This window comes from Zonotrichia albicollis, chromosome 17 (genome assembly GCF_047830755.1).
Source record: "Zonotrichia albicollis isolate bZonAlb1 chromosome 17, bZonAlb1.hap1, whole genome shotgun sequence".
NCBI lineage: Eukaryota > Metazoa > Chordata > Aves > Passeriformes > Passerellidae > Zonotrichia > Zonotrichia albicollis.
In genome coordinates, this window is record NC_133835.1 from 14866500 (window position 1) to 14893582 (window position 27083).

At 48.8% G+C, this 27083-nt stretch overlaps 3 protein-coding genes across 7 annotated transcripts; 2 read left to right on the forward strand and 1 right to left on the reverse strand.

Annotated features, from left to right (window-relative positions):
* The first annotated feature begins 125 nt into the window (after nucleotides 1-125).
* KCNG1 (potassium voltage-gated channel modifier subfamily G member 1) lies at nucleotides 126-9072 on the forward strand. 5 transcript variants are annotated; one of them, XM_005492010.2, is made up of 5 exons: nucleotides 126-265; nucleotides 772-805; nucleotides 3320-3431; nucleotides 4676-5480; nucleotides 5949-9072. In XM_005492010.2, exons 4-5 carry the CDS (start codon nucleotides 4722-4724, stop codon nucleotides 6717-6719), a joined length of 1530 nt encoding a protein of 509 aa, XP_005492067.1. In that variant the 5' UTR covers nucleotides 126-265; nucleotides 772-805; nucleotides 3320-3431; nucleotides 4676-4721; the 3' UTR covers nucleotides 6720-9072. The 5 variants fall into 5 exon arrangements, 4 of the variants coding, with proteins under 4 accessions (XP_005492067.1, XP_074409490.1, XP_005492068.1 ...); XM_074553389.1 differs by having other exon boundaries at nucleotides 4679-5480; XR_003381475.2 differs by lacking the exon at nucleotides 772-805 and having other exon boundaries at nucleotides 127-265; nucleotides 5949-7889; nucleotides 7924-9072.
* An 8895-nt stretch (nucleotides 9073-17967) lies between these two features.
* On the reverse strand, nucleotides 17968-20056 carry MOCS3 (molybdenum cofactor synthesis 3). The gene has a single exon (XM_074553497.1). The coding sequence runs from the start codon at nucleotides 19984-19986 to the stop codon at nucleotides 18394-18396; it is 1593 nt and encodes a 530-aa protein (XP_074409598.1). The 5' UTR covers nucleotides 19987-20056; the 3' UTR covers nucleotides 17968-18393.
* Nucleotides 20052-25832, forward strand: DPM1 (dolichyl-phosphate mannosyltransferase subunit 1, catalytic). Its single transcript, XM_074553498.1, has 9 exons — nucleotides 20052-20158; nucleotides 20678-20777; nucleotides 21440-21473; nucleotides 21856-21932; nucleotides 22043-22068; nucleotides 22362-22457; nucleotides 22956-23024; nucleotides 23314-23428; nucleotides 25455-25832. Exons 1-9 carry the CDS (start codon nucleotides 20052-20054, stop codon nucleotides 25557-25559), a joined length of 729 nt encoding a protein of 242 aa, XP_074409599.1. The 3' UTR covers nucleotides 25560-25832.
* The last annotated feature ends 1251 nt before the right edge of the window (nucleotides 25833-27083 follow it).

Consider the following 27083-nt stretch of genomic DNA (forward strand, 5'->3'; position numbering starts at 1 on the left):
CAACAGGTGCCGTCGGCCCGCGGGGATGGAGGGCGGCGAGCGGCCGGCAGCCCCCGCCGGAGCCGGGCCGCCCGCAGCGGGAGGGGCTCGGCCGCTCCCCGGCGCCGCTCGTGCCCTGGCCCGGCCCCGGCGCGGAGGAGGCTGACGGCGCTCCGGGCTCTCCCCGCCGCTCGCTGCTCTGCGGCTCCGCTCCGCCCGCTCCGGGGCTCCCGGCGCACCATGGAGGCTCGCGGGTCCCAGCGCTGCCGCCTCGCCTAGGCTGAAGGTCCTTTACAGCTTTCCTTTCTAAATGATTAAGGGGTGTCTTTGGTGTTGGTGTGTTTACTGACTTCTGCTCGTTGGTGACTGACAGGCACATCAAGTGAACTGTTCTTGATAGGCAATGTCTTTCCGGTAGATTTTTTTTTTTCATTGGAAAAGACTTGGGGAGGGGTCGAGGACAGGACGAGCATGAAAGAACTCTTCCTTCATTACGTATCTTAATTTCGTTAGCAAAATATTTATCTGTTCAAGTAAATGTCAAATCCTGTACTTTTTAAAATTATATTTAAGGGATTGCTATGAATGTGACTTGCTAAAATTTGTTGACATAAATATGTTTCACAGCAGGAGAGTAACTGCAGTTATTAATCCTGATGTATTTCAGAACATTCTCCTAGGGATATAAGTTATCTGCAAAGTTATTTCACTTTTGATTATTATCAGTAGTATAAGGCTCAGCTTTATTAAACCAAACAGTGAGTAGCATATTTGACATAATTCTCTTTGTAGGTTGTCATAAGATGCCACAACTGTCCGGCTCAAGGTGAGCTAGACAGAGAATATTTTTTTCAGCTTATCTGCTTTTCAGGAGAGTTTTATTTCATGTTATACATTGACCTTTCTAAGTTTTACTTTGGTTTGGCTGGAAGTGCAGTTTTGCAAGCAGAGTTGAAGTTTGAGGTCTGTTCTCGGGCTGTAAAGAGCTGCAGGAGTGTGGCAGGAGGTGCCTGGCAGGGAGGCACAGCACAGAAATCCTGTGCCAGGGGAGAGCTGAGTGTGGCACTGCTTGGAAATGCTGCCTGCTCAGCTAAGGAAGGACTAAAGGAGATGGGATCATTACATTGTTCCTCATGGAATTATTTCCAAAAATTCACTAGATTCATATTCAACCTGCACTGAAATCTGAAATTTTTTTAATGTCTTTTAAAACTTAATTTACAAATGGTGAAAAGCAACAGAGATGAGCTGCAGTCACTGAAATTGACAGAAGAGACATGGGGGGAGTTCTGCATCTTGTTTGCAGGGTTGTTATCGTCCAGGCACAACTTTGGATTGTCTGTGCTGTGGAGCAGGAGCAGGACTCCTTGCAGGAGCTCTGATTACATCAGAGATGCACTGCAGAATTCAAAATACTGCAGCGGACACTGGGGAGGGGGGGAACAACACTTGCAGTGGAATTTTGTCTTGTTTCTCATGAGTTCTATTTCCTTCTCTCAGAAGGGCATCTTTAATAATTCTTTTCCCATTGCCTCGGAGTCTGGCATCCTTCCTGAATTTTGGCTGCAAGTAAGGGCAGCACGGATTCCTAATTTGATTTCTTCACCAGACATAATGGATATCATCATCTTGTGCAGGACAGATTTTTGAAAATATGTCCTCACTTACTTGCCATGCCCAACCCACCCCTCGGAGTCACCCAGAGCCCCTGCCCTGGGCCAGTCATTCTGTGTCACTGCCGGTTCTAAAGGCAGAGCAATTCCCAGGTGGGTGAGGCAGGAGGGGACAGTTCCTGCCCCAGTGAGTGCACAGAACACGGGAGCAGCGATGCTCAGAGAGAAGGGCTTTGCCCAGGGGCAGGGCACGCTGCCAGCAGGGCAGCAGGAGCCTGAGCTGGGCTTCAGTGGGTGCCAGGCACTGCAAGGGCAGAATGCTGCTCAGAGCCCAGCAGGGTTTTTACCACTGGCCTGACTCCGCCAGGGCAGAGCAGAGCAGAGGATTTCACTGTCACAGAGAGCCCTGAAGTTCCCCTTGTTTAGTGCTGGGAAGGCTGGGGCTCTAGGCTGGTGTGTTTGTGTGACCTTGCATTGCTGTGTGCTCCTTTCTCACCAGCTGTCCCCAGTGTCACCAGGCTGCAATGGAGGAATAAAGCAGCTTGCTTGGGCTTTCAGCTCAACAGCAAGGAGCCCTCCCATTAATTAGATCTCTCTCCTCCTAAAGCAATGCTGACCATCATTCTGTCGAGGCACCCTCAGAAGGAAAAGAAGAAACACACAGAGAAATGCATTGGTTTATTTTTTCTCCTTTCTCCCTTCCTTCAAGTCAGGCCACGTTTATTATTGTCCTTTATCTCCTCCTACTCTTCCCCTGTAGATATGATGCTGCGTGTATCTGAGGCAGAGAACATGAAAATAACCCATGTGGAGCAGCAGATCCTACGTGGGATTTGCAGCCTTGCCAGCTCTGGTGATGGCAAAGCAAGGAGCAGCCCTTTCTGAGTGCAGCCACTCAGCGTGGCACACAGGGGATTCATTTGTCCAATTTGTTGTCTCACACAGGTCGAGGAGCTGGCAGTGAAGAAAGAAATCCCTTTCTCTTTGCTCTGCTCTTTCACAGTTGCTGCCTCAGGGTTACAGCGTGTGTCTGACACACGCACAACATTTACATTTCCCTCTCTCCATTTCTTCCCATTGTGTCAACTGTGGATATGCTGGGAGATCAAACCAGTGACAGGGATGAGCTGCCTCCTCATTTTTCCTGGCTGAGATTCAGAGGATAAGTTGTTGCTAACCAACATCATCTGGTATTACAGAAGGGAAAGTGGTTAACAGCTCCCACTTATCCATATCTTATATCAGTCATAATCTCCATTCTGTTTGGACCAGCCCTGCTTTAGGCATGGTGAGGCAGAAGGGAAAAGGCATTTTTAAATAAAACAGCAGTTGGTCTGGGAAATGAAGCCCTACACAAACATCCATCAGGCAGCCCTGGTTCCATGATATCAATCCATATCATGGCTTGCACTCCAGAGGCATTTCTTCTGCTGATCCATGGCAGGGGTGGGACAAGATGAGCTTTAGGGTCCCTTCCAACCCAAAGCATTCTGTGATTCTGGATGAGTGAGAGTCAGGAAATAGCTCTCCACCCAAAGCTGCCCTGTAAGCGTGCACAGAGCTGCTCTGCTCAGCCCAAACCCCGGGAAGTTCAGGAGCAGGACTGGGAGAGTTTTTAATTGAAGCACTGTAAGTGCCCTTGCAGCAAGGAGAGCTCTTAAACTGATGTGCAGCTGTGCTTTGAGTCCTTTGCTGTTGTGTAATCATGGGTTTTTCTTCTTTAATAGGTATGTGCCACTCCTGGTGTGGTTTATAACCCCAGCTTCTGAAAAGGAGGTTCTGTGGCTCAGCAAGTGGCCCTAGCAGGGGTTCTGTCCCTGGGGTGCCCATCCAAGGGAGGTGAGTGCAGCCAGGACAAGAACAAAACTCTGCTGAAGCCAATCAACTGAATATTTATTCCTTTCCTGTGAACCCCAGGCTAGAAAGCCAAAATACTGGTGCATATTTAATGTCTCTGTATTGGACCATCTCCTTAATAAATAAATACCCTTGTCCAGCGAAACTCAGGAGCTCGGTTGAGGCTGAGTGTGCAGATGAAAAGCCTTGGGGCAGGGCTGCTCTGCCTCCTGTGCAGGAGCAGATTCCAGGCTGACTTCTGAAGGGCAGTGACTTAGGGAGGCCACAGTTTGAACATTTCCAGCTCCTGTGCTTGATACCCAGTTGAATTCTGTTCTCTCCACTCCCTGGACTTTACGCCAGTGTTGCATGAGCTGAATTTGAACAGCATTTTCCAAGCTGTCATTAGAAATGTTTGGGCTCTTGCAATCAGAGGTAAAGGCAGCTTGGCTCAGTGTACTGCAAGGACAAAGCCCCGTTACTGCATGAAGGGTGTCAGTGATAACTGAAACAACTTCCAAGGGCTGTATGGAAATCCTGTGTTTCTGTGCAATCTTTTGTAAATGAGGCCATAAAAAGGGAGTTGCCATGTCATTAATTGTGTATAAAATCTGTACAAATGTTCATGTGATCACCAATACAAGTGAGCTTTTTTCCCCCAGGTTGTTTCCCAATGGCCTTTTAGAAATTAGTCTTGTACTAACTGGTTTTTATAAGTGTGTATTCACTGAATTACAACATAACTGACTTCTCTCTATATATTTCATGGGTGCTAAAATACTCAAAAGTTTTATGAGTAATACTTAAAAAAATTATTCAATTTAATTTTCTACAAAGCACGTTTGAATTCTGTGTGCTCACAGATAAGTGTCACTAATGTGATACTGTCATCATTTTTGTACCTCCACTCTGAACCAGAAACATCCTGCCACATGAAGGAATTTTTCCTGGTTTCCATCTTTACCTTCTGGGAACTGAGGCCTCTGTATCTGGGACAGGAGAAGCCTCCAGTGTGATGAACATGCCAGGCAGAGCTCCTGAACCTGGCACAGCCCCTGGCATGGGCAGTGCTGCCCATCTGTGCAAACCCAGCCTGCCCAGAAAGGCCTGACCACGCTCAGCCACTGCTGTTTCCTTTCCAATTGCTCTCATCATCCATAAATGCTTTTGGGCTCCAGCACTACACTTGCTCAAAACCTGAAAGCAGCCTGCCACTTCCTCACCCCCGTGTCTGTTTTCTGTTCCAGAAGACACTTGCAGGAGCAGCGAAGGGATGCAAAGTTGTCTTCCAAGATGACTCTTATGCCTGGAGAGAACTCCGACTATGACTATAGCGCCCTGAGCTGTACTTCAGATCCTTCCTTCAACCACACGTTCTTTCCAGAGTCTGAAACCCTCAAGGGAGTGTTTTACCAAAGAGCCAGGCTCATCCACCCTCAGGAGGATCTCCTCAAAGGCTTCCACCCCGACGACCGCAAGCGTCACATCATCATCAACGTGGGCGGCATCAAGTACCTGCTGCCCTGGACCACGCTCGACGAGTTCCCCCTGACGCGCCTGGGACAGCTCAAGTTCTGCACTAACTTTGACGACATTCTGAACATCTGTGACGATTATGATGTGACGTGCAACGAGTTCTTCTTCGACCGCAACCCGGGGGCGTTCAGGACGATCCTGACCTTCCTGCGGGTCGGCAAGCTCCGGCTCCTGCGGGAGATGTGCGCGCTGTCCTTCCAGGAGGAGCTGCTCTACTGGGGCATTGAGGAAGACAACTTGGACTGGTGTTGTAAAAGGAGGTACCTGCAAAAAATGGAGGAGCTCACAGAGATTAGTGAACGGGAGGATGACCTCCTAGAAAATGAAACAACAGGTGAAACAGTAGAGGAGACAAAAATTGGTTTGTGCATGAGAAAGTTGCAAGACATGGTGGAAAGGCCCCAGTCTGGCCTTCCTGGAAAGGTGTTTGCGTGTTTGTCTGTTTTGTTTGTAACTATTACAGCAGTGAACTTATCCATCAGCACCATGCCTGACCTGAGGGAGGAGGAGGAAAAGGTAAGTTACCTTTCAGGATGCCAAGTGGTATGTGCTGGGAAGAGCAGAGCAAGTACAAGGTCTGAGGTTATTGACTTCAATGGGGATTTTGCAGTTGTCTTTAGAGTGAAGAATATTTGAAAGTTACATGACTCTTCAATTGCTTGTAAGAGAATTAACCATAGCCAGTTTTATGTCCAAAGAAAATTCTCTTAGCGTGCACTCTTCTGTATATTACCTTTAATGTTAGACTTTGTATTTAGAAAGCCTGAAATTCCCGAGCAGTATCTTCTGTGGAATAAGCAGAGCCTTTCTAAGTTTTGCATTTAGCATGTTCCAAGCAGCCAACGTGTTTCCCCATAGCAACAGCTTCAATTCCTTTAATATTTTGGGTTAAAAAAACCAACACAGAAGCCTCTCCTCCTGTCACCGCACCGACTAAAACAGTTATTACCCAGAGCCGATTACAAACTCCTCCTCTTTCCGCAGGGTGAGTGTTCCCAGATGTGCTACAATATTTTCATTGTGGAGTCCGTGTGCGTGGCCTGGTTCTCCCTGGAGTTCCTGCTCCGCTTCATCCAGGCCCGGAGCAAGTTCGCGTTCCTGCGGCGGCCGCTGACGCTGATAGACATAATCGCCATCCTGCCCTACTACATCACCCTGCTGGTGGACACGGGCTCCGAGGGCTCCAAGAAGCCCAGCTCGGGCAACATCTACCTGGACAAGGTGGGGCTGGTGCTGCGGATCCTGCGGGCGCTGCGCATCCTGTACGTGATGCGGCTGGCGCGGCACTCGCTGGGGCTGCAGACGCTGGGGCTGACGGCGCGGCGCTGCACGCGCGAGTTCGGGCTGCTGCTGCTCTTCCTCTGCGTGGCCATCGCGCTCTTCGCGCCCCTGCTCTACGTCATCGAGAACGAGATGGCCGACTCGCAGGAGTTCACCAGCATCCCCGCCTGCTACTGGTGGGCCGTCATCACCATGACCACCGTGGGCTACGGGGACATGGTGCCCAGGAGCATCCCCGGGCAGGTGGTGGCCCTGAGCAGCATCCTCAGCGGCATCCTCCTCATGGCCTTCCCGGTCACCTCCATCTTCCACACCTTCTCGCGCTCCTACCTGGAGCTGAAGCAGGAGCAGGAGAGGATCATGTACAGGAGAGCGCAGTTCTTGCTGAAGGCCAAGTCTCAGATGAGCAATGAGTCACAAGGCAGCGAGGTTTTGTTCACCACTCTCTCTTCCGAGACTAGGGACAATGAGTGAATTTACGTTCCTGTTTCTCTTGCTGTCGTTGTATCAGATTCCGCCTTTTGATTCGCTCTGGAAGCACCTTACAAAGGTAATCCTCATATTAAAACGAAGAGAAGGGGCTCTAGCTGGGACCTGACGTGGTTAAAGAGGTCTGTTATTATGCTGTTCCTTCCCCCCCATATAATGCATAGGGCAGAACTTTCACTGAGATCATGCAGTGGGATTTAAAGAATTAAAAATTCTCTGGCAACAACAAAAAAGAAGAGCAACATATAATTATGCACTTGACAGGCTGTTTTGCCATTTGTAATACACATTTTTCCAACCGAATCACAATGTACATAATCATTAAACAGGCGACCATTTTTCTTGTTCCTCTTGTATATAAATAATGTAAATACATCAGGATTAATGGCTGAATTGTCTCCCAGTAACACGCCTTAGAGGGTAATGGAAATAACCACAGATGTTTGTCCCATTGTGCTTTAAAAAACATCATGTAACATTCGTCACTCAGCACAGAACCAGCTCCTTCTCTGCAAGTCAGCCCTAACCACAGCAGAACAGGAGAATCGAGCTGTTTATAGCCTAACCTTGCTAAAGATGTAAATACTCAGAGCTCACCAGCTTCAAAATTTAATTGATGTTGCAGCATTGATCCGATGCCATCGAATGCAACATTCCAAGGAGCAAAGCCTTGGAGTTTTGTAGCACTTAACGTTATTATAGGAGGTGACTAGCTGCAAACCCAGTGAAATATGCATGAGGAGATGCCCGCCTTCCCCACCATCTGTTCCCAGCTTCCCTCTCCCCCAGCTCTGCGGGGAACTGGGAGAGGGCAGCCCCAGGGACCCCGGCGCCGCTGGGCAAACCGGGGCCACCCTTCCCACGAGCCGTCACTGCGGCAGGAGCAGCAGCCCGTGCCCATGGCAAGAGGAAAATCGGATTGGAGCCGTGGAGGGGAGCACAGAGAGCTCTGAGCTTCCCTGCCCTCCATCAGCAGGGGCTCAGCACAGGCTTCACCTCAGCTCTGCCGTCAGCACTCACCTGCTGGCAATGGGGAGGGTTTAAACAGGACAGGAAAAGCAATGAACAGCCCAAAGCACAGGCAGGGGTTGTTCACCTTGGCCCAGGCTCTGTCCCGAGCACAGGGACACACAGGGACACTCGGGTTTGGCACAGGTTCTGTGCATGTTCACCACAGGGTTTGGCACAGGTTCTGTGCACGTTCACCACAGACCCCCTTTACTTTAGAGGGACTGACCCTGACTTGCAGAACAGCTCAGGAGAAAAACTCCAGAACTTCAAAATCATTAAATCCACTTGTTGTTTCATGCTGAGAGGTAAAGAAAAGCTGATTTAAAGTGTTTCACCTATTTCCACTCTTTTTCAGTGAAATTACTTACTAGCAGTTAAGAACTTGGGGAATTTAGAAGTCCCCATCACACTGACCAGTGCTTCTTTGTCTTAATTTTCAGAAATACTATTTCTTATTGGCATTTCTGGAGCAGGTTGCATGAAATGTCAGAATGCATAATGGTTTATGGTTTAAATGAAGGCCAAGGACACAACATTGTCCTTCCAAAAAAAGTAAAATCAGTTTCTCAGTCTGTGCTGGTTGGCCAGACCTACAGCACGCTGATTTTCTGTTCAAATTACTTTAAAATACAATTTGAAGCTGTTCTTATATGCTTGTTCCTGAAGGAAAATTCCAAAACTTTTAAAAATGCACTTTACAAATAATTAGGGCTCTAGCATTCTCCAGCCTGTGGTAGGGAAATGTGCCTATGGAACATTACTGCAGAGTGCTAAAATACCCAGTCTAAACTCTTGGCAATTAAGTCTGTGCCAAAGCTGCAAATGAACCAGCTTTTCACTCTTGTTCTTCATCTTTAATTAGAGTTGGACAAAAAACAGGAACATCGTGACAAAAATTTCTTCTCCCCGTTTTTTTGAAATTTCAGAACTGTTTGATCATCTGGAGCATTGGCTCCAGCACAAGTGCTATGCATCTTCTACCTTTGTGTCAGCGTTCGTTATAAAAAGAACTGGTAATTAGATTAGTCCTGTGAGCAACAGTTGCTTATCTAAGAATGTGTTTGACAGGCTGAGCCATAAATAAGGAGCTGTACGTGAATATAGGGAGAAATCAAGACTTACCAAATAAAACCTAAGCTCATTTCCATGTTCTGCTAATAAATGCTGTAGGGCCATCCATTTTCTCACTGTCTTTACATTAGTGCTCATTTATTTCATGTAACACTTTATTTTTTTTTTTTTTATCCCAAAACCGGAGCTTGATTCTAAAGCCTTTGTCCAATAAAAATAAAATAAAAGCATCACCCTGGAGTTGGGTGTTGGTTGAGCAGAAGGTGAAAGTTGGTGGAAGCACCTTGTGTGTTGCAGGCTGTGCCAGGGCAGGGGCAGGGTGTGCCAGCCTGTGAGGGGCTGTGCTGGGCAGAGGGGCCTGTGCCCAGCCCAGGGTGTGGGAATGAGGGGCTGTGACCTCCCTGGTGTGTTTTATAGGGGAACCATTGCTGTGGTCCTTGTGCTAATTGGTGTGTTTTACAGGGGAACCATTGCTGTGGTCCTTGTGCTAATAAATCCAGCTGAGAGGGCCAGAGCACAGGCTCAGTGTGAGCTTCAGTGTGAGCCCCAGAGCTCAGTATGGGCCCCAGAGCTCAGTGTGAGCTTCAGTGTGAGCCCCAGAGCTCAGTGTGAGCCCCAGAGCTCAGTGTGAACACAGGATCAGTGTGAACCCCACGGCATCAGTGTGAGCTTCAGTGTGAGCCCCAGAGCTCTGTGTGAGCCCCAGAGCTCAGTGTGAACCCCAGAGCACAGCCTGTGTGAGCCCCAGAGCTCAGTGTGAGCTTCAGTGTGAGCCCCTGAGCACAGCTTCAGTGTGAGCACAGCATCAGTGTGAGCCCCAGAGCTCAGTGTGAGCCCCAGAGCTCAGTGTGAGCCCCAGAGCTCAGTGTGAACCCCAGAGCACAGCCTGTGTGAGCCCCAGAGCTCAGTGTGAGCTTCAGTGTGAGCCCCTGAGCACAGCTTCAGTGTGAGCACAGCCTCAGTGTGAACCCCAGAGCTCAGTGTGAATCCCAGAGCTCAGTGTGAGCCCCACAGGCTCAGTGTGAGCCCCAGAGCTCAGTGTGAACCCCAGAGCTCAGTGTGAGCCCCACAGGCTCAGTGTGAGCCCCAGAGCTCAGTGTGAACCCCAGAGCTCAGTGTGAACCCCAGAGCTCAGTGTGAGCCCCACAGGCTCAGTGTGAGCCCCAGAGCTCAGTGTGAACCCCACAGGCTCAGTGTGAGCCCCACAGGCTCAGTGTGAGCCCCAGAGCTCAGTGTGAACCCCACAGCATCAGTGTGAGCCCCAGAGCTCAGTGTGAGCCCCAGAGCACAGCCCCAGCTGCTGTGTTCCATCTTTCCTGGGGCTCTCAGAGACCATGGCTCTCTGCCCTCTGTTTATTTGGGTTTTTGGTCAAACCCATGGCAGTGATGGCTTGGCTCAGAGCTGGCTGTTTGCTGGGTCACAGCTGAGGGCTGCCACCCCTGTTTGGCTTTTCCCAGCGTGTGCAGCCACCAGGGCAGCTCCAGTGCAGGCACTGGTGCTTTGATGGGGCCAGCAGGGCAGAGCCTGCAGCAGCAGCAGCAGCAGCAGCAGCAGGGCTGGCACTGCTCCGATTGCTGCTCCGGGGCTCTGGGCAGCTGGAATCCCCCAGCAGGAGCTGTATCCCATGGATTAACCCAGAGATGGCTGTCCCTGCCTGTCCCCGGGCTCCCTCAGGGACAGAGGGCTGCAGGGTGGCACGGGCAGCGGGTCTGGGCACAGCTGGGCTCTGAGCAGGGCCACAAAGCAGCAGCAGCAAAGGGAATTATCCCCCTGCAGGAAAACCCAGGCACGAGATTGGATAGGGACAGCCCTTCCTTGCATGCTGTTCCAAGAATCACAGTCACAGCTCTTTGGGACAGAGCTTTAAAATATTTCAACAAAGCATCTGTCAGATTCAGAAGAGAACAAGAAGGATCCATAAAAACTGAGAAAGAAAAGTCCCTGTTGTTGAAAGCAGAATTTCCAGGTAAGGTGGTACATTAAATTACTTTCCCCAAAACCCTTTCCTTTCCAGCCTCCTCCTGCCTCAGCAGCACAGGGATGGAGGCAGAGCCACGAGGCTGCTGTAAGAGCACAGCAGAGAAGGGGCTGAAAGGAGGCACTGAAGGAGCTGAAACCATTCTCATTGTGCTCACACTCACTGCAGGCCAAGGTCCTCAAAGTTCCCTGCAGGGAATATTTAGAGCTCATTTCCCTGTGACCCTTCCCAGTGTTCCCAGTGTAACTCAGCACCCCAGAGCTGCACAGTCAGAGGCTTCAGCAATGTCTCATTAAGCAAAAACCTCCTGCAGGGCTGAGTCACGGGCTCCCACATGGGCACAGGCACGTCTGGGAGGAAACCTGGTGTGCTCCTCACGCCCCTGACCCGTGTGGGAAGGGTTTCACTGGGCTGCAGCAGCACTGATTGCTGCAGAATTTCACATCCCTCTTTGGGCTCTGCAACAGGCTGAAAACTGGAGTAGATAATTCTAAACCCACATAGGGTGAGTTAACAGTTTAATAATTAGAATTTAAATTAGAATAATTAGAAATGGAACAATAAAAGAAGTGTCAAATGTGACTTTGAAGACCACGACATCAATCCCTGCTCACACCAGTCGGTGCCATCACCCCTGCCCTGAGCAGCTGGCTCTGGCTGGGGTGTCACAGATGTCACCATTTCCACAGTCACTACTCCCCGTTTACTACCAGGAGTTGGTACAATACTGCATGGTCCATTTTTTCTGTGTTAATAGTTCTGTTATACTTAACAGTGGATTTAGTATCTGTTTATCCAAAAGACGACAGTGGTAGCAAAATACAGGGAGGAAAAGATCCCAAGTCCCATGAGCTGGTGGATCTAGAGCATCCCAAACACAGAGTGCAGCCCACAGAACCCAAAAGATCTGAAGGCATGGAACTAGAGTCATTCATCTTTTCAGCTGGTGAATGTCACCCCTCTCAACAAAAATGCACCTCAGAAGTTCTCTTGCTACAGCAGAAATTGCAAACCACTGGATTTGCCCACTCACACCCTCTGTGGTGTCTCAGCCATCCCATTCCAGCATCCCTCACCATCTCAGCCCTCCCATTCCAGCATCCCTCACCATCTCAGCCTTCCTGACAGTAATGGACAGAGCCAAAGCAAGGTGAAGGCCAGGTTAGATGGCAGAAGTGTTCCCTGAATGGAAGCAGCTCTGTGTGAGCCCTCAGGACAGGGCTCCTCTGTCGGTCACTCTGCAGAACCATACCCCACTAATAAAGATACACTTCTACACCTCCAATAACGCCAAGGAGAATTTTGTCTGCTGCCACCCTGAAGGTGTTCAGAGTTTGGCCTGTTGATTTTTAACAATAAAACTAGTGCTCCCTCCCTTTTTGCTCATTGTTTTTCTTTGTCATTTCCCAGTGTCTCACGTCTCTGAAATGCTCCCTAGAAATCCCTAATGAGATGAGGAGTGTTCTTAGCCAGGAGCCTGCCAGGAGCATGTGAGGGAAGTGCAGGATCAGGATATCAGGGGATCTTCTGCCCTCTTCAGCACAGCTTTTACTTTTTCTTTGCCTGCAGGAACTAATCCAGAAGCAAATGTCACTTGAACAGAAATTAAGTTCTGCCATAACTGGAACCACAGCAGGCCAATTAGGGTAATTAGAGCATATTTGCTACACTTTATAAATATTCATCCATTGTCCCTGCAGCCCTTGTGACAGGAGCTGGAGCCTCGTGCAGCACCAGAGGCAGGCAGGGCACAGAAACATGTGTAACTCTGTCAGGCTGAGTCTCAGCTCCTCCTTTGTCAGGTCCCCTCATTAATGACAGCAGCTTTGTAGCCATCCTTAATTAGGGTCATAATTTAACTCCTACATTCAGTGTGGGTCCAGAAAAACCGGGCTGTAAGCCACAATAATTAGCTTGCTTGAGGGACTGACCTGGAATATGAGAAATTCCCAGCCACTATCTGCGGATTGGGATTCTTTAAAAAACTTTACAGTTCATTTGACAGCTCTCAGTCGTGCAAGTGAAGTGGTCAGCAAGATAATAATGTTTATCTTTTTGTTAAAGATAACAATATCATTTTAGTGGTGCCCACCTCAGGAACAAAGGAGGTACCAGCGTAAATTTCTATAGAGGAATGAAGTTTTGACACAGAATTGCTGAATGATAAATTGCAGTGCTGCTCTCACTCTCATTAGTGATGCTGCTCATGTCACAAAGCAGCTGAGAGGAATCATCCGTAACTCTCCCAGTGCTGGCAGCTCCCAGGTCAGCCAAGGAAAAGATGACTCAGTTTCTTCACTCATACAAAAAAGCACATTTTGGGAAATCAATAAATATTATCCTCATGCAAACCCAACCCAACAGCACAATCGCAGGTGACTTTAATTTTGGAGAGGAGTATTTGGGATTCTGGGATGTTGGGATTTTGGGATTCTGGGATTCTGAGATCCTGGGATTCTGGGATGTTGGGATTTTGGGATTTTGGGATTCTGGGATGTTGGGATTCTGGGATTCTGAGATTCTGGGATTTTGGGATTCTGGGATGTTGGGATTCTCGGATTCTGGGATTCTGAGATTCTGGGATGTTGGGATTCTGGGATTCTGAGATTTTGGGATTCTGGGATGTTGGGATTCTGGGATTCTGGGATTCTGGGATTCTGAGATTCTGGGATTTTGGGATTCTGGGATGCTGAGATGCTGGGATGCTGGGATGAGGTACAGTTACATTTTTGCACGTTCCTGACAGGCAAAGCCAAAGGACAAGTGCTCCCTGTAAGTGCAGCTCAGGCTGTTTTCTGTATTGGGTATAATTGTATTTATCACTAGGAGAGGGACAGTGCCCCAAACGCCCACCCGGCCCCTGAGGCGGCTCCGTGCTGCTGGAAGGGTCAGGAATCGCTGGGAAGCGCCCCAAATCCGGTGTTTGGGGACGGGACGGGTTTCATCCTTGCGGAGCAGGAGCGTGCCCTATCCAGGGATCTTACATTGCCATCTACGGGCCGCTCCGGCAAACTCCTGTCCTAAAGCTCCCACCGGCACCGGCCCACTCTGAAAGCGGGGAGAAAATATTTAAATATCTGGGGAAGTTCTTTTTAAAATCCAGTTTTTTTTAAATCTTTTTCAACCCACTGCACTGCAGCCCTGGCCTCTCCTTTCCAGAGCAGGCTGGGGGTCTGCAAGGAAACGAGGATGAAGATGTCCCCATCACCATCACTTCTGTGAGCGGGAAACTCCTGGAATTGGTTATGCAGCATTTATTTGGTTGCAATATTGACAAGAGATACTTTTCAAAAGGCTAACACAACTTTAGCTGACTAAAATTAAGATTTTCCAAGTCACGTGGGCAATGTAAACACCTCCATCGCTCGTACAAGAGCAGCCTGGTAAGTAAAGTTATGGTTTTATTTATAAAAGAAATGACAGAACCTAATTCAAGTGATTTTAAAAAAAGATATAGTCACCTAATTGAGGATGACAAGGCAGCTATAGGGTGTTTTAATGAGTTCCAATCACTGTCACACCTGCTACCTCCCACTACTCCAGCAGTAAAGTGAAACACAGCAGAGTTTCAGAAGGGTGTTTGAAATGACAACATGCAAGTCCTGGAAATTACTTCAGTAAATTCTGCCCAAAACATGTCTGTCCCCCATGGGGAATACACCTCTGGCTCTGCACATATGAATGTGTCCATATAAACACATATAAAAAAGGGCAAGTTTAAACACTTTAATGATTTTTTATCATTTCAGACCCTTACATAGTGAAGTTAGAAGTGTGCTTCACAAAATGAGAACTTTTCAGCAGGGCCTGGAGCAGTAGGAAAAGGGGAATTGATTTAAACAAAAAAGGGTAGATTCAGACTAATGACAAGGGAGATTTTATTAATGTGAGGGTGGGCAGGCCTGGCACAGGTGCCCAGAGCAGGCATGGCTGTCCCTGGATCCCTGAAGTGTCCGAGGCCGGGCTGGACAGGGCTGGAGCAGCCTGGGATGGTGGAAGGTGGGTTGGGATGGGATGAGCTTTAAGGTCTTTTCCCACCCAAACTGTGGTTCCACGCCTCCTTCCCCTGCTCCTGAGCAGGTAAATGCCCATCTGCCCAAGAGACTTCATTTCCCAGAGGACTTGCAAGGAGCCATTTTAAATTTGCAGATAACCTTTCCTCAGAGCAGGGATCTGGTCTCCTAGCAACAGCAGGAACACCTTGAGAGCCAAAGCACAGCTTCCTCTCGCAGCAGGAGCATCCCTGTGCTGCTCCTTGCCCAGCGAGGGCCGGGCACCCTGAGGGACAGGCAGCACCCAGCTGGGGTGCCAGGGGCAGGGCAGAGCCTGGGCACAGCTGTGCCACAGCCTGCTGGCCTGATCAGCCTGGCAGCCGTGCCCTGATCCCCGTGGATGCCTTCATCCTAATCACCCTAACGCAGCCCAGGAACGGCTTCTTCTCTGGCTGGAAAACTTGTACACAGCAGGACTAGACTGAATTTGCATCAGCTTGCTTTTCTGCTGAGGTTCACATGACAGCCATCACTTTGGAGGGCAGCTAGTTTTTGTTCTTAGCAGGAGTAGGAAATAGCAGAATTGCAGGTACTTTGCAATGAAAAGCACCAGAGGGCAAAGCAGCACCATCACAGATACATTTCAGTGGGCTCTGAATCAATCACATGGAATATATCTGTAAAGAACAGATCAAACGAGCAGAGTCAAGGCTAAAAGCCTGCAGAATGGGCACACAGAGGTGATTTCCTTTTCCTGTGGTGAGAGCAGGGTCTCAGGTGCTTTGGTGCTGTCAGGGGAGCACAGAGGGCACAGCTCTGTCAGGGCTCCCATCAGAGCAGGTGCAGTGCCCCTGCCTTGTCCAGGTGCCACAGTCCATGGATTTGAGCTGTTACAACTTTTAGAACAGCTTTATTAAATTGGTTCCTTGGAACCTGCTCACTGGAGTAAGATTTCAATATAACACAGAGCGGGGACTGGGGGGAAAGTGATGTGCACCAGAGGAGTGCAAAACAAAACTTTGCAAACTCTGCATTTCTTCTCTTTCACCTTATTCTGCTTTTCTCTGCCTCTTTTCCTGCCCTGTACCTATTTCCCCTCCGAGATGTGGAAGCTGCAGAGGGAGGCAGAGCAGCAGGGCTGCTATATTTAACCAAGCAACACAAACCACAAAAGGTTAATGCCACAAACCAATTTGTGGGTGCATTTTCCTGTTGTTTACATTGCTCCAAATGTTGCTACCCCAATCCACGTTAATATTCATCTCCATTTTCTTTTATTTCCCCGATGTTTTTTTCAAAAGACCTGCACAATGATGGATTTGTACCAGGGACCTCAGCTCTTGCTAAGCTTGAATTGCATCTCTGAAGCTCGGGAGTGCTGTGGTTTATTAACTTGCAGTGCCACCTAGCACACAGCCCTCACATTATTCTTTCTGTAGTTTCACAAAGGACAGCTCAAAGCTTCCACTTTAAAAAAAAGGATAAACTTATGCTTGAAGTGTTTTAAGGACCTAATGCAAAGTTTTGTTTAGAACAGTTTTCTAATTAGAAATTAGAATTTTCTAATTTTTATTAGAAAATTCAACCCCAAGACATCGAGGGCGAAGGCCAAGATCTGGTCCTGACCTCCTCCCTCCTGACAAGAGCCCAGCCACGCTCAGAGCCCCCTGGCCAAAGCAGCTTCCCTCCATCCACAGAGTCAGCACACCCAACCTTCCCACAGGCTCTGGCAGCAATGCAAACCACAAAGTTTTGGTGCTTCTCTAGAATTTCTAAGGAGAGCTTCTCCCAGTGAACAGAGACACCACTACATGTCTGGAATTGAAGAATTAAAGCAAGTCAAAACAAAAGATAAGCCTGCAATAATAACAATGGTTTGGGCTTAGTTATGATGTTATGATCCTTGATTGTTCAGCCTATCTTCAAAGTGTCCAGCACTGCATTTACAGAACAAATGAGCAAAACAATCCTGGAACAAGGGAAGAGACTTCACACACAATTTCTACGCACTCAGATTTAGAATCAAAGAGCTTTTCCCTTCTCTCCAAGTCCTTGGGTTCTCCTTGCTTGGACTGAGAGAAAGGAATGCCTTGGTGAGGGCAGAGGGATGTGTGACACAGCACCCACCACGGGAATGACAGAATCACTGCTCCAGCTGCCTTTTACATTCCAGTCTCTTCTTGATGTTACAGTGAAGAGAAATCACAGTGAAGACAGACAAATGTAAACCCAGGTCAGGCATTTCAGCAAGTCCCCCTGGTTTCTAATTCCCAAGAGAGGAAACCCCAGAATCCAGACATTGTGACTGAGCGACTCTTGGGCACACACCACAAACACTGGAGTTTACTTTAAGTCCTGGCCTTTCACGTTTTCATTGTCCTCTAAAGTGCCAGATCTGACTCTCTGTTTACAAATTCACAGCTGCTCCTTCACGAGGCTAGAACCATGCCATGTTACAATGCAGCTGGGAGTGTGGCTGTTCTCAAGTTTATTTTACCAAAATGCACATTTTCAACTAGTAATTATACTGGCACTATTCCTTTTTTCCCCTGGTACAATGTGAAGATTAGTCATGACAGGTGTTTCTTTCCTCCTCAGAAAGTAAAGAAATCCATACCTTAATTAATATAAGGAGATAATTGCTATGTGAGGTGATGAGGCCTCAGGCAGCTCTGTTAAGCTATTTATTTCTCCTTCTTTTCATTCAGTAAGTACAGACACTCCCCAGATGTGCAGAGCTCTTCATGCCAGCCAGCAAATCCAGCTGGGGAGGTGCCACTGCCACAGCAACAGGGAGAAAACTCAGGAAACAGGGCTCTATCCTTGCAGGAGGGAGGATAAATACCTAATTCTGCCCTCTCTCACCTCCCCATTATCTCTCCATCTCTCAAATCTTCTAAGCACTGATAAAAGCATTTTCTGACTGTTTTACCAACTTTCCGGGGTCAAACTTATGTCTTATTAACAGTTAACCTCAGTTTCTGTATTCAAGCTGGGGAATCACTGCTTTGCCATCCCACAAAGGAGGATGGATGGCTCTGGAAGTTCTGAACACTGTTCCAGTCCATAAATACACACAGCTCCTGCACAGAACTGAAAGGTGTTGGCCACCATGGTCTCATTACAGCTGTCCTGGCAATTCCCTGTCACAGATTAATAGTGCTGCAGACCAGCTAGGGATTAACAGTAATTATTTTTTATTCAATTCATGCACTGTTTCAATTTGTTAATCACTTCAGAGACTGAGCAATAACATAATTCCTGTGTTTTGCTGTTTTCCAGGTTACAATTGCTAATTAGGATATTCTCAATCACCACGTGCACAAGTCAGTAGTTATGCCAAGTTTTTACTATTAAATCATAACCAAGGAATTCTTCCCACATAACCAACATTTCTTTCCACTTTCATGGACAGATTTACATTTTTATAAAAATAATCAGACAGCTACAAAAATAAGCATTTTTCTTAGGAAAAAAAGGTAACATAAAAAAGCAGTATGGTATTTCTGTCTGGTTTTCCCATGTGATAGCGCCATTACACAGAGGAGATGGAACCCTATAGAACTTACTCTGAAGATATGTGGGTTTTTTTCACCATTTAAAATTCTAGTACTGAGGAAAGGTTGAGTCGATTTTAGTGGCCCAAGCCATGAGCCCCCCTTTGATATCCTTAGCTACCACAGAACCAAATTCTTCGGCGGGTAGCTCCTGCAGAATTTTTACAGCCTTCTGGGAATCATTCCCTAACTTGCACACGACGTACACAGGGAGCGGGCTTTGGCCATCAGTTCTCTGCCGTTCCTCGCGAACCCGTTCGCGCAGGCGCTGCAGGGCGCGCTGCTCGCGCTCCTGCAGGCTGCGGAGCGGGACGTGCAGCGCGTGCGGCAGGCGGCAGATGTCCGCCTCCGCCGGCGGCCGCACGTCCAGCAGCACGTGCGGGGCCCGCGCGTCCAGCAGCGCCTTGTACTGCTGCACCGAGAGCCGGTCGGCGGCGGGCAGCAGCTGCAGCGCCCGGCACTTGTCCGTGGCACACGAGCCGCAGAACGCCTCGTAATCCTGCAGGCAGGTGATGCTGGGGCTGTCCCCGCACACGGCGCAGTCCGCTCGCCTCGGCCGCAGCTTGATGTTGCGGAACCTGCCCTCCAGGGCGTCGAACATCAGCATGGAGCCGCTGAGGGAGGAGCCCATGCCCGAGGCGATCTTCAGCACCTCCAGCGCCTGCAAGCAGCCGATGATGCCGGTGACCGCGCCGAGCACGCCGCCGTCGGCGCAGTTGGTGACGGTGTCGGGCGGCGGCGGCCGCGGGAACAGGCAGCGGTAGCAGGGCCCGCCGCGGTGGTTGTACACGGCCAGCTGCCCCTCGAGGCGCAGCGCGCTGCCGGACACCAGCGGCCTGCCGGCCAGCACGCAGGCGTCGCTCACCAGGTAGCGGGTGGGCGCGTTGTCCGAGCAGTCGGCCACGATGTCGTACTGGCGCACGAGGCGCAGCGCGGAGCGCGGCCGCAGCGCCCCGCGGTACGGCACGTACTGCACGGCCGAGTTCAGCCGCCGCAGCGCCGCGGCCGCCGAGCGCGCCTTGGGCCGCCCGCGCCGCGCCTCGCCGTGCAGCACCTGCCGCTGCAGGTTGCTCGTCTCCACCACGTCGTGATCCACCAGCCCCAGGCGGCCCACGCCGGCCGCCGCCAGGTACTGCGCCAGCGGGCAGCCCAGCCCGCCGCAGCCCACCACGAGCACGGAGCTCCGCGCCAGGCGCAGCTGGCCCCGCACGCCCAGCTCGGGCAGCACCAGCTGCCGGCTGTACCGCAGGATCTCGGCCGCGCTCAGCGCCGACCGCGCCGGCAGCGGCGGCAGCTCCGCGGGGAAGCCGAGGGATCCCTCCTCCTCATCCTCCTCGTCGTCCTCATCCTCCTCGTCGGCATCCCCCGAGTCCCCCCGCGCCAGCTCGGCCGCCAGGCGCTCCCGCATCCCGCGGGCTCCATCCTCATCCTCGGCATCCCCCGCGTCCCCCCGCGCCGGCTCGGCCGCCGAGGGCTGGCGCGCCCCGCAGGCTGCCTCGTCCCGCTCCCGCTCTCCGTCCTCCTCCTGCTCGGCCGTGTCCCCCCGCGCCAGCTCGGCCGCCAGCCGCTCCCGCAGCCCGCGCAGCTCGCGCTCCCGCCGCCGGATCTCTGCCCGCAGCCGCGCCGCCGCTGCCCCCGCCATGGCCGCCAGCGCCGCCCGCCCCGCCGGCCCCGCCGCTTCCGGCGCGGCGCCGCGTCACTGCCGCCATGGCGGCGCGGGGCCCCGGCCGCGTCTCCGTGCTGCTGCCCACCTACAACGAGCGCGACAACCTGCCGCTCGTCGTGTGGCTGCTGGTGCGCACCTTCAGCGACAGGTACCGGGCACGCCGCCGGGGCCGGGGCTCGGAGCGGGGCCGGGCAGGGCTGCGCAGTGACAGCGGTGTCTGCGGGGCTGGGAATGCCCGGCCATGGAGTGACGGGGGCGGCACAGGTGGGGAGGGCAGTGCCGACCTCCGTGAGCACACGGTGCCCCTGACCCGCACCGAGCCGCCCGTCACTGGGCTGGAAATCCCTCCCAGAACATCCAGTCCAAGCCGTGCCCCATCCCCACCCTGTCCTGGGCACCGAGTGCCGCCTCCAGCCCTTCCTAGGATACCTCCAGCCCTTCCCGGGGCACCTCCAGCCCTTCCTAGGATACCTCCAGCCCTTCCCGGGACCCCTCCAGCCCTTCCTAGGATACCTCCAGCCCTTCCCGGGGCACCTCCAGCCCTTCCTAGGATACCTCCAGCCCTTTCCGGGGCACCTCCACTTTCCTGGGACCCCTCCAGGGATGGGCACTCCAGCCCTCCCTGGGCAGCCCCACCTGCTCATTGGGAAATCAATTTTCCTTTCAGTGGGATCGACTTCGAAATTGTCATCATAGATGATGGAAGCCCGGATGGGACACAGGAAGTTGCTCAGCAGCTGGAAAAAATATATGGATCAGATAAAATAGTGAGTTGTGCGTTCGGTAATTTTTTTTCTATTTTTTTTGTATTGGAAAGTACTGTAAGTCCTTGAGAACTGGGATGGATTCCCTGTATTTTTTCTTCACATCCTTAAACAAGTTGTTGTACACCACTTTAGACAAGTGTAAGCTCAGGACAGTTCATTCTGACCAAATATGCAAGATCATGAATTGTTTGCAAAGCGTTGTCAGTCCTTGGTGCATTGCTGTGTGCTCCTGAGCAACGACTGTGAGTGTTGCTGTGCTTGGTGCAGGCCCGAGGGAAAGATGGGGTTTGGATAAGACTTAATTTCATTTTAATTGACTGGAGGAGTAAGGAAATTGGAAAGATGAAAGCTAGGCTGGGCTTATGATTTATTTTTAATCTGTCTCATTGCATTCCTCAAGAACACGGATTTTTAATTTATTTTTTTATCTCTGTAATATATTACTACATAACCCTCAGTTATATACAAGATGCTGTCATTTACTTACTGGCAGTCAGATACTTTTCCAATCTGTTACTGCGTAAATGCCAAATTTTTTTAAGTATTTTTGGGCTAAGTTGCATTTATGAAGATTGTTTTAAGAAAAAAATATATAGGAGATTTCAGAGTCTTTTTTAAAACTGTGTGTCAACTCATTCATGTGTTTTTTATATCTCCTGTAGCTTCTGAGACCCAGAGCAAAGAAGCTGGGCCTGGGTAAGTCCTTATTAACTCTGATTAGTAAAAGCAATTAAAGAAACTGTTGTATACTTTGATTCAGTGTATAAAGGTCCAGGAAAAAAAATCACAGTAAAGCCCAAAAGCAGAAACACATTTTCATCAAGTTGTTTGTAAAAAAACAAACTTTAAAAAGGCACATAAAAATCCCAGTGTGTTTCTAAAACCTTTCCCAGAACCTCAGAGCTGCCCTGAGCCCTGAGCCCAGGCTGGGGGGTGAAGGATCGGTGATGGTTTGGAGCCCATTCTGTTTCCTGAGGCTCCTGAGTGCAGGGGCTGCTCTGTAAATGCCATTTCAGTTGCAGTTTCTGTGTGCATTGCTGTGTCAGAAGGTGAGGGCAGTTGTTTCTGTTTCCATCAGGCACTGCTTACATTCATGGGATGAAGTATGCCACTGGGGATTTCATTGTTATCATGGATGCTGACCTCTCCCACCACGTAAGGCTGCATGTCCTCTGCTCTGGTACACTCTGCTGCAATTCACTTCTCAGTGCTTGCTCTTATTGTACCCCTGCCCTTGTTTCTGATCTGTCTTTCTTTCATTTCAGCCAAAGTTCATTCCAGAGTTTATCAGGTAGGTGCTGATTATAGTATGAAAGTTGATCTTTATAAATTATTTATGAGGCAGCATATGAAATTCTGTGCCATAGTGGGTTAAAAATAATGATTAGATTCCCTGAAATAGCTCTTTGTAAGAGAACAATTAAAAGATGTTTGAATAATGCTCATAGCCACCCTTTGTCTCTTCTTATTTGTTCAGAAGTTGGTAAAATACAGATTTTGTATTGAAAGATTGATTGTTCTTACTTTGAAATTTGAACTTTGAAACATTCCTGCAGTTTTTCTGATAAAACCAATTGTTTACAGAAAGCAGAAAGAAGGCAATTTTGATATTGTATCTGGAACAAGATATAAAGGAAATGGAGGAGTGTATGGCTGGGATTTGAAAAGAAAGTTAATCAGGTTAGTACTTTTCAGCTCTTCACACAGAAATTTGTTGTTTGTAAATAATAATTCCATCCCTGTAAGCTGAGCTCCTCAGCCCCCAGAAGCGCTGTCCCTGCTGGGCACTGCAGTCACACTGAGCACCAGGGGCACCCACCACTGGCAGCTCTTTGGTTCAAATGCACCAAGAAGGGCTGGAATGACACGGGTGGGCTGGGAAAGGGGGTTGGAGCAGTGGCCTCAGGCTGGGACAGACATCCAGTTCATCCAGGGAACAAGCTGAGGCTGAGCCCTGCAGTGTGAGGGACACCCTCACCTGCCCTGCTGGAATGCTCCTGTCCCTCCCAGACAGCAGGCAGATGTTCATGTTTATTTATCCTGCAAAGAATCTGGAGCACAAGCCGTGTTGCAGTCTGATCTGGAGGTGGATTTGCATTGTGCCTGGTTTTTCATGGCTGGAGTAAGTGCCCATCTTCTTGTACTAAACAACTCTGACATGGATGTTTTCTTTCACAGTCGTGGAGCCAATTTTCTGACTCAGGTCCTGCTGAGACCAGGGGCATCAGATCTGACAGGGAGTTTCAGGTAGGGTCTGGTTTGCAATTCCTAAAGTTTATTGGAAATTAAGAAACTGCTGGATAAGGAACTGGAGTAAGAACGACATTCTTTACTGTGGTGGACTGTGAAATCTGTTTGGAAAGGGTGGAAGGAACAGTGGATTAGATTGCAAGAACTGCTGCTCCCATGACCTCGTTAGAGAGTTTATAAATAGTAATGAGCTGAGTGATTGCAGTTCAGATTCCTACACTCTGTCAGGATTTCTGTGTTCCAGAAACTGGGCTTCAGGCTTTATTTGCTTTGGAATTGTTCACAGGCTGTACAGGAAAGAGGTCTTACAGAAGCTGATGGAGAAGTGTGTTTCCAAGGGATATGTGTTCCAGATGGAGATGATTGTCCGGGCTCGGCAGCTGGGATTCACTGTTGGAGAGGTATGGGGCAAGCTGGGATGGCACACTGTGCTTCCCTCCCAGGGGACACACATTGCTCACTTCTGGGTACTGCCAAGAAGCAGCCAAGATTTTAAATTATAACAAGGAAATTACATGTGTAGAGTTCTGTTTTTCCAGCTTTATCAGGTGAATGCCAGGCCTGAAGTGCAGTTTTTTATTCCCCTCTTCCTGTTGCCATTCCTTTTGCAGCACACAATTTTACAAGGTTCCTCAAAGGAGGGAGAGAAGTCAAAATACACCACAAAGCTGCTCTGAGCCTTTTCTTCCCTGCTTCCTATTGTACAGACATCTCTACTCAAGTCTTTACAAATTATTTCATTTTTCCAGCAGCCTGATTCTATTTCAGATTCATTCTCTGTCAACTATTGCCTTGTTATTTTCCAACTTTGCAGCTCTCACAACTTTCTGCTTCTAAACTCCTTGAATGTGCTGTCTGCAGTCAATGAAAAACCTCCATGCAATTGTTAGATTCTCTGTCTCCAGCAGCCTTTTTATTTCATTGAATTGCTCTTGCTGCATCTCAGAGCCAGTTCTTCATCCTCATTCCCAGGACTATGAATTGTCAGAATCGTGGTGCTTGTACTCCTCTCTCCAAACTTCACCTGTGGCATTTCTCCACTGACACAGGGTAGAGCATTTCCTCACAACAAAGCAGCTCTTTTCTCCCACCTTTTTTGCTTGTGGAACAGCATTCCAGGGAAAAAATATTTCTTCAGCAAAGTTGAGAATTGAGATTGAGCTGTGCCAGTTTAAAAGGAATAAATGACTGATGAGAACTCACACAGACTGTACCTGGAGAGTTGCACACACATCCCTCCTGTTCTGCTGTATTTCACCAGGTGTGCAGGGTCCTCCAGCACATGGAATAGAGCTGTGGAAAATGCTGCCTGTGAGAGCAGTGAGGGAACCTCTTGTGCAAGGGAGGCAGAAGCCCAGAAACAGCTCAGTGCTCAGTTCCTGTGCTGAAGGGTAACACTGGAGTCCCCTCACTAGATGAGATATTAACTGTTCTTCATCCTGGTCGGGAAGCGCCACTTGTGCCATCCTGCCCTGGCTCCATGCTCAGTGACTTCTGCCCATTTCCTGCAGTTCAGCTGTGTGGAGTTGCCAGGATTGTCACTGGGATGGTCAGGGTGACACTGCTAAGACAGCAGAGTCATTGCTGAGTCTCTGCCTGCCTTTCTGGGCATCCTCCTGTCCTGGGCTCTTTCCTGTCTTGGCCTGACCTGCTGGAATTGTGAGAGACCCTCTGGCACACGTGCACAGGGCTGGGGATTGGTGTGTTCCTCTTGCCAGATGATTTCTGCCAGCAAAACACCAAGCCAATTTTTTAGTGCCTATTACAATTGCAATTCTTTATTTTAGTTCCTGAAGTATTTTAATTTGCAGACAAACATTATGGAAATGGTTGAATATTCTAACACAGAATGTCCTGTCACATGTCCTTTGTGTGTGCTCAGAGGGGTGAAAGCAGAACGTTCCCAACATCTCATGAGCAGTGAGTTCATCTGGACAGTGTCACTTTGTGAAGGAGACCAAAATTAATGTGTCAAATGCCCGTAAATGCTGCAGATAAGCTATAAAATGGCCAAAGGCTGCTAAAAACAGGTCTGGTACAATAGGTGCTGTCATGTCCTGAGGTCATCTCGCAGCCAGGGTGAGGTGGAGCTGTTCTGTGCTTCCTGGGGCGCTGACTCAAAGGCTCTGAGTTTGGCTGACAAGGAAATGCTGCAGGCTTTGTGAGCTGTTAGTTTGCTCTGCCTGGGTGGATCATCCAGCCATGAGTAATGCCTTTGGATCAGCTTGAAAGGTGATAAACCATTGCACACTCCCCAGCTGTGGGGCACCACTGCAGCCCTGGCGAGAGCTGCCACGAAGGAGCCAGCCTGCTGCTTGCCTTCTCCTGTGCCTGAACAAGCTCCAGCTCTAAGGGCCTTCTTTTGTTTCCATAATTCCTGATGGTTTTGGTTTTGAACCTCAAAACCAATTTTGCTTGTTTCAACAGGTTCCCATCTCCTTTGTGGACCGTGTCTATGGAGAATCCAAACTGGGAGGCAACGAAATTGTCTCCTTCCTAAAGGGGCTCTTGACCTTGTTTGCTACAACCTGAGAGTTCATCCTAAAATAATTTTGTTAGACAGATTTTCTGATGTCTGTGTAGATTTAAACATTAAATGGCAAAAGCCTGATCATTTGTGTGGTGGCCAGGAGACCTGCTATGACCTTAGAATTAAACACCATCAACAACAAATCAAACATTCTGCAGCCCAGAATGCTCCTTCCGACAGAAATGGACTGTATGGTAACTAAAAATTAATAAAGGCTAATGCTTTTCTATTTTTGTAAGAATAATTGTCTTAATAAAGAACACAAAGCTAAATGATCTTTTGCATTTGGAAATGAATCATCATTCAGCAGAAGCTAAGGATAATTTTGAAATAAAGACGAGCAAGGACCAAAAAACCCTGGAATGTGTCCTGTCTTTATTCTGTGGTGAGTAAATATTAATTTAAATAGATACTCATTAGTGTCCTTCCTTTCCCCCAGCACAGGTACACACTGTCATGAGGCAGCTCCAAAGAAATGCTCATGGCTGGGGCAGTGTAAGAGAACTCAGAGTTCAGTGCTTTGTGCCTGCACTGGGGAGAAGGAATATTCTTTGGATAGAAAATGGAGCCATATGCATGGAGTCATTTTGTGTTCTGTGTGTTTGCCCAGAAGCAGATGAGTCCCTTCCCTTCTTTAGACACTAAACCCATTCAGAGTCTGTGAAGTGGGACCTCAGCAGGTTTAGGGAACAGAAGACCCCATTCACCCAGGGATGATATTGCAGATTTTTTCCTGATGTCAAGTTCCAGTTTGCAAAGTGAATTCTGTATCTGCTCCAGATCCTGAGGAAGGACGTGCAAACAGAGCAATGCAAGTTTTTGTTTCATGGCCTGATAGAGCCAGAACTCAGAAATTATGAAGCTCTTGCAATCAGATGTGCAATTAGGAGGAAGATGAGATTATTCCAATAATGGCTTTATATATCTGTATTAAAAATATAAAAATATAGAAAATAAAGATACATAGCCTTTTTTTTTTTTTGTGGACACCTGGGTCAGAAAATTAATGGTGTGACAGGAGAAGCAACAAGTATCTTAAAAGTGTTGCCTATTTTGCTCATGTTTGTCTGCATTCCTTTAGCACACTAGATGCAGTTGTTAATGTTAGAAAATATATAGGAAGTCTGTAGACAAATGATGAATTTATATTTCACAGTCATCATATTGATAAAATAATGCAACAAAACTTGGAATAAAGGTTATTTTCTAGTGGACAGCTTTGGAGCTAGTTCTGTGTTCTCTGGTGGGGCTGTACAGATTCTGATCGTTTCTCCTTTGCTGACTGCCCAAAGCAAATGCTACAGATGGAATTTGCTTTCACATAATAAAAGATGCAGATTTTGAATCCACATGAAACTGGATCACAGTGACTGAACTGCACATTTTGTGACATTTGCCTGTACTTTTTCAGAAAATTATATACAATTTCATTTGCTGCAGACTAATCAGAGCAATAATGTACACAGAAATATATCTCTGGATTTAAGGGTCAGTGAAATCTGCAGTAAATAGGTTTTATCTATTTA

Coding starts and splice junctions, on each gene's coding strand:
- MOCS3 (XM_074553497.1), bottom strand. CDS start 19,986: ATGGCGGGGGCAGCGGCGGCGCGGCTGCGGGCAGAGATCCGGCGGCGG.
- DPM1 (XM_074553498.1), top strand. CDS start 20,052: ATGGCGGCGCGGGGCCCCGGCCGCGTCTCCGTGCTGCTGCCCACCTAC. Junction 20,159..20,677: donor GTGCGCACCTTCAGCGACAG/GTACCGGGCACG, acceptor TTTTCCTTTCAG/TGGGATCGACTTCGAAATTG. Junction 22,069..22,361: donor TTCATTCCAGAGTTTATCAG/GTAGGTGCTGAT, acceptor AATTGTTTACAG/AAAGCAGAAAGAAGGCAATT.
- KCNG1 (XM_005492010.2), top strand. CDS start 4,722: ATGACTCTTATGCCTGGAGAGAACTCCGACTATGACTATAGCGCCCTG. Junction 5,481..5,948: donor TGAGGGAGGAGGAGGAAAAG/GTAAGTTACCTT, acceptor CTCTTTCCGCAG/GGTGAGTGTTCCCAGATGTG.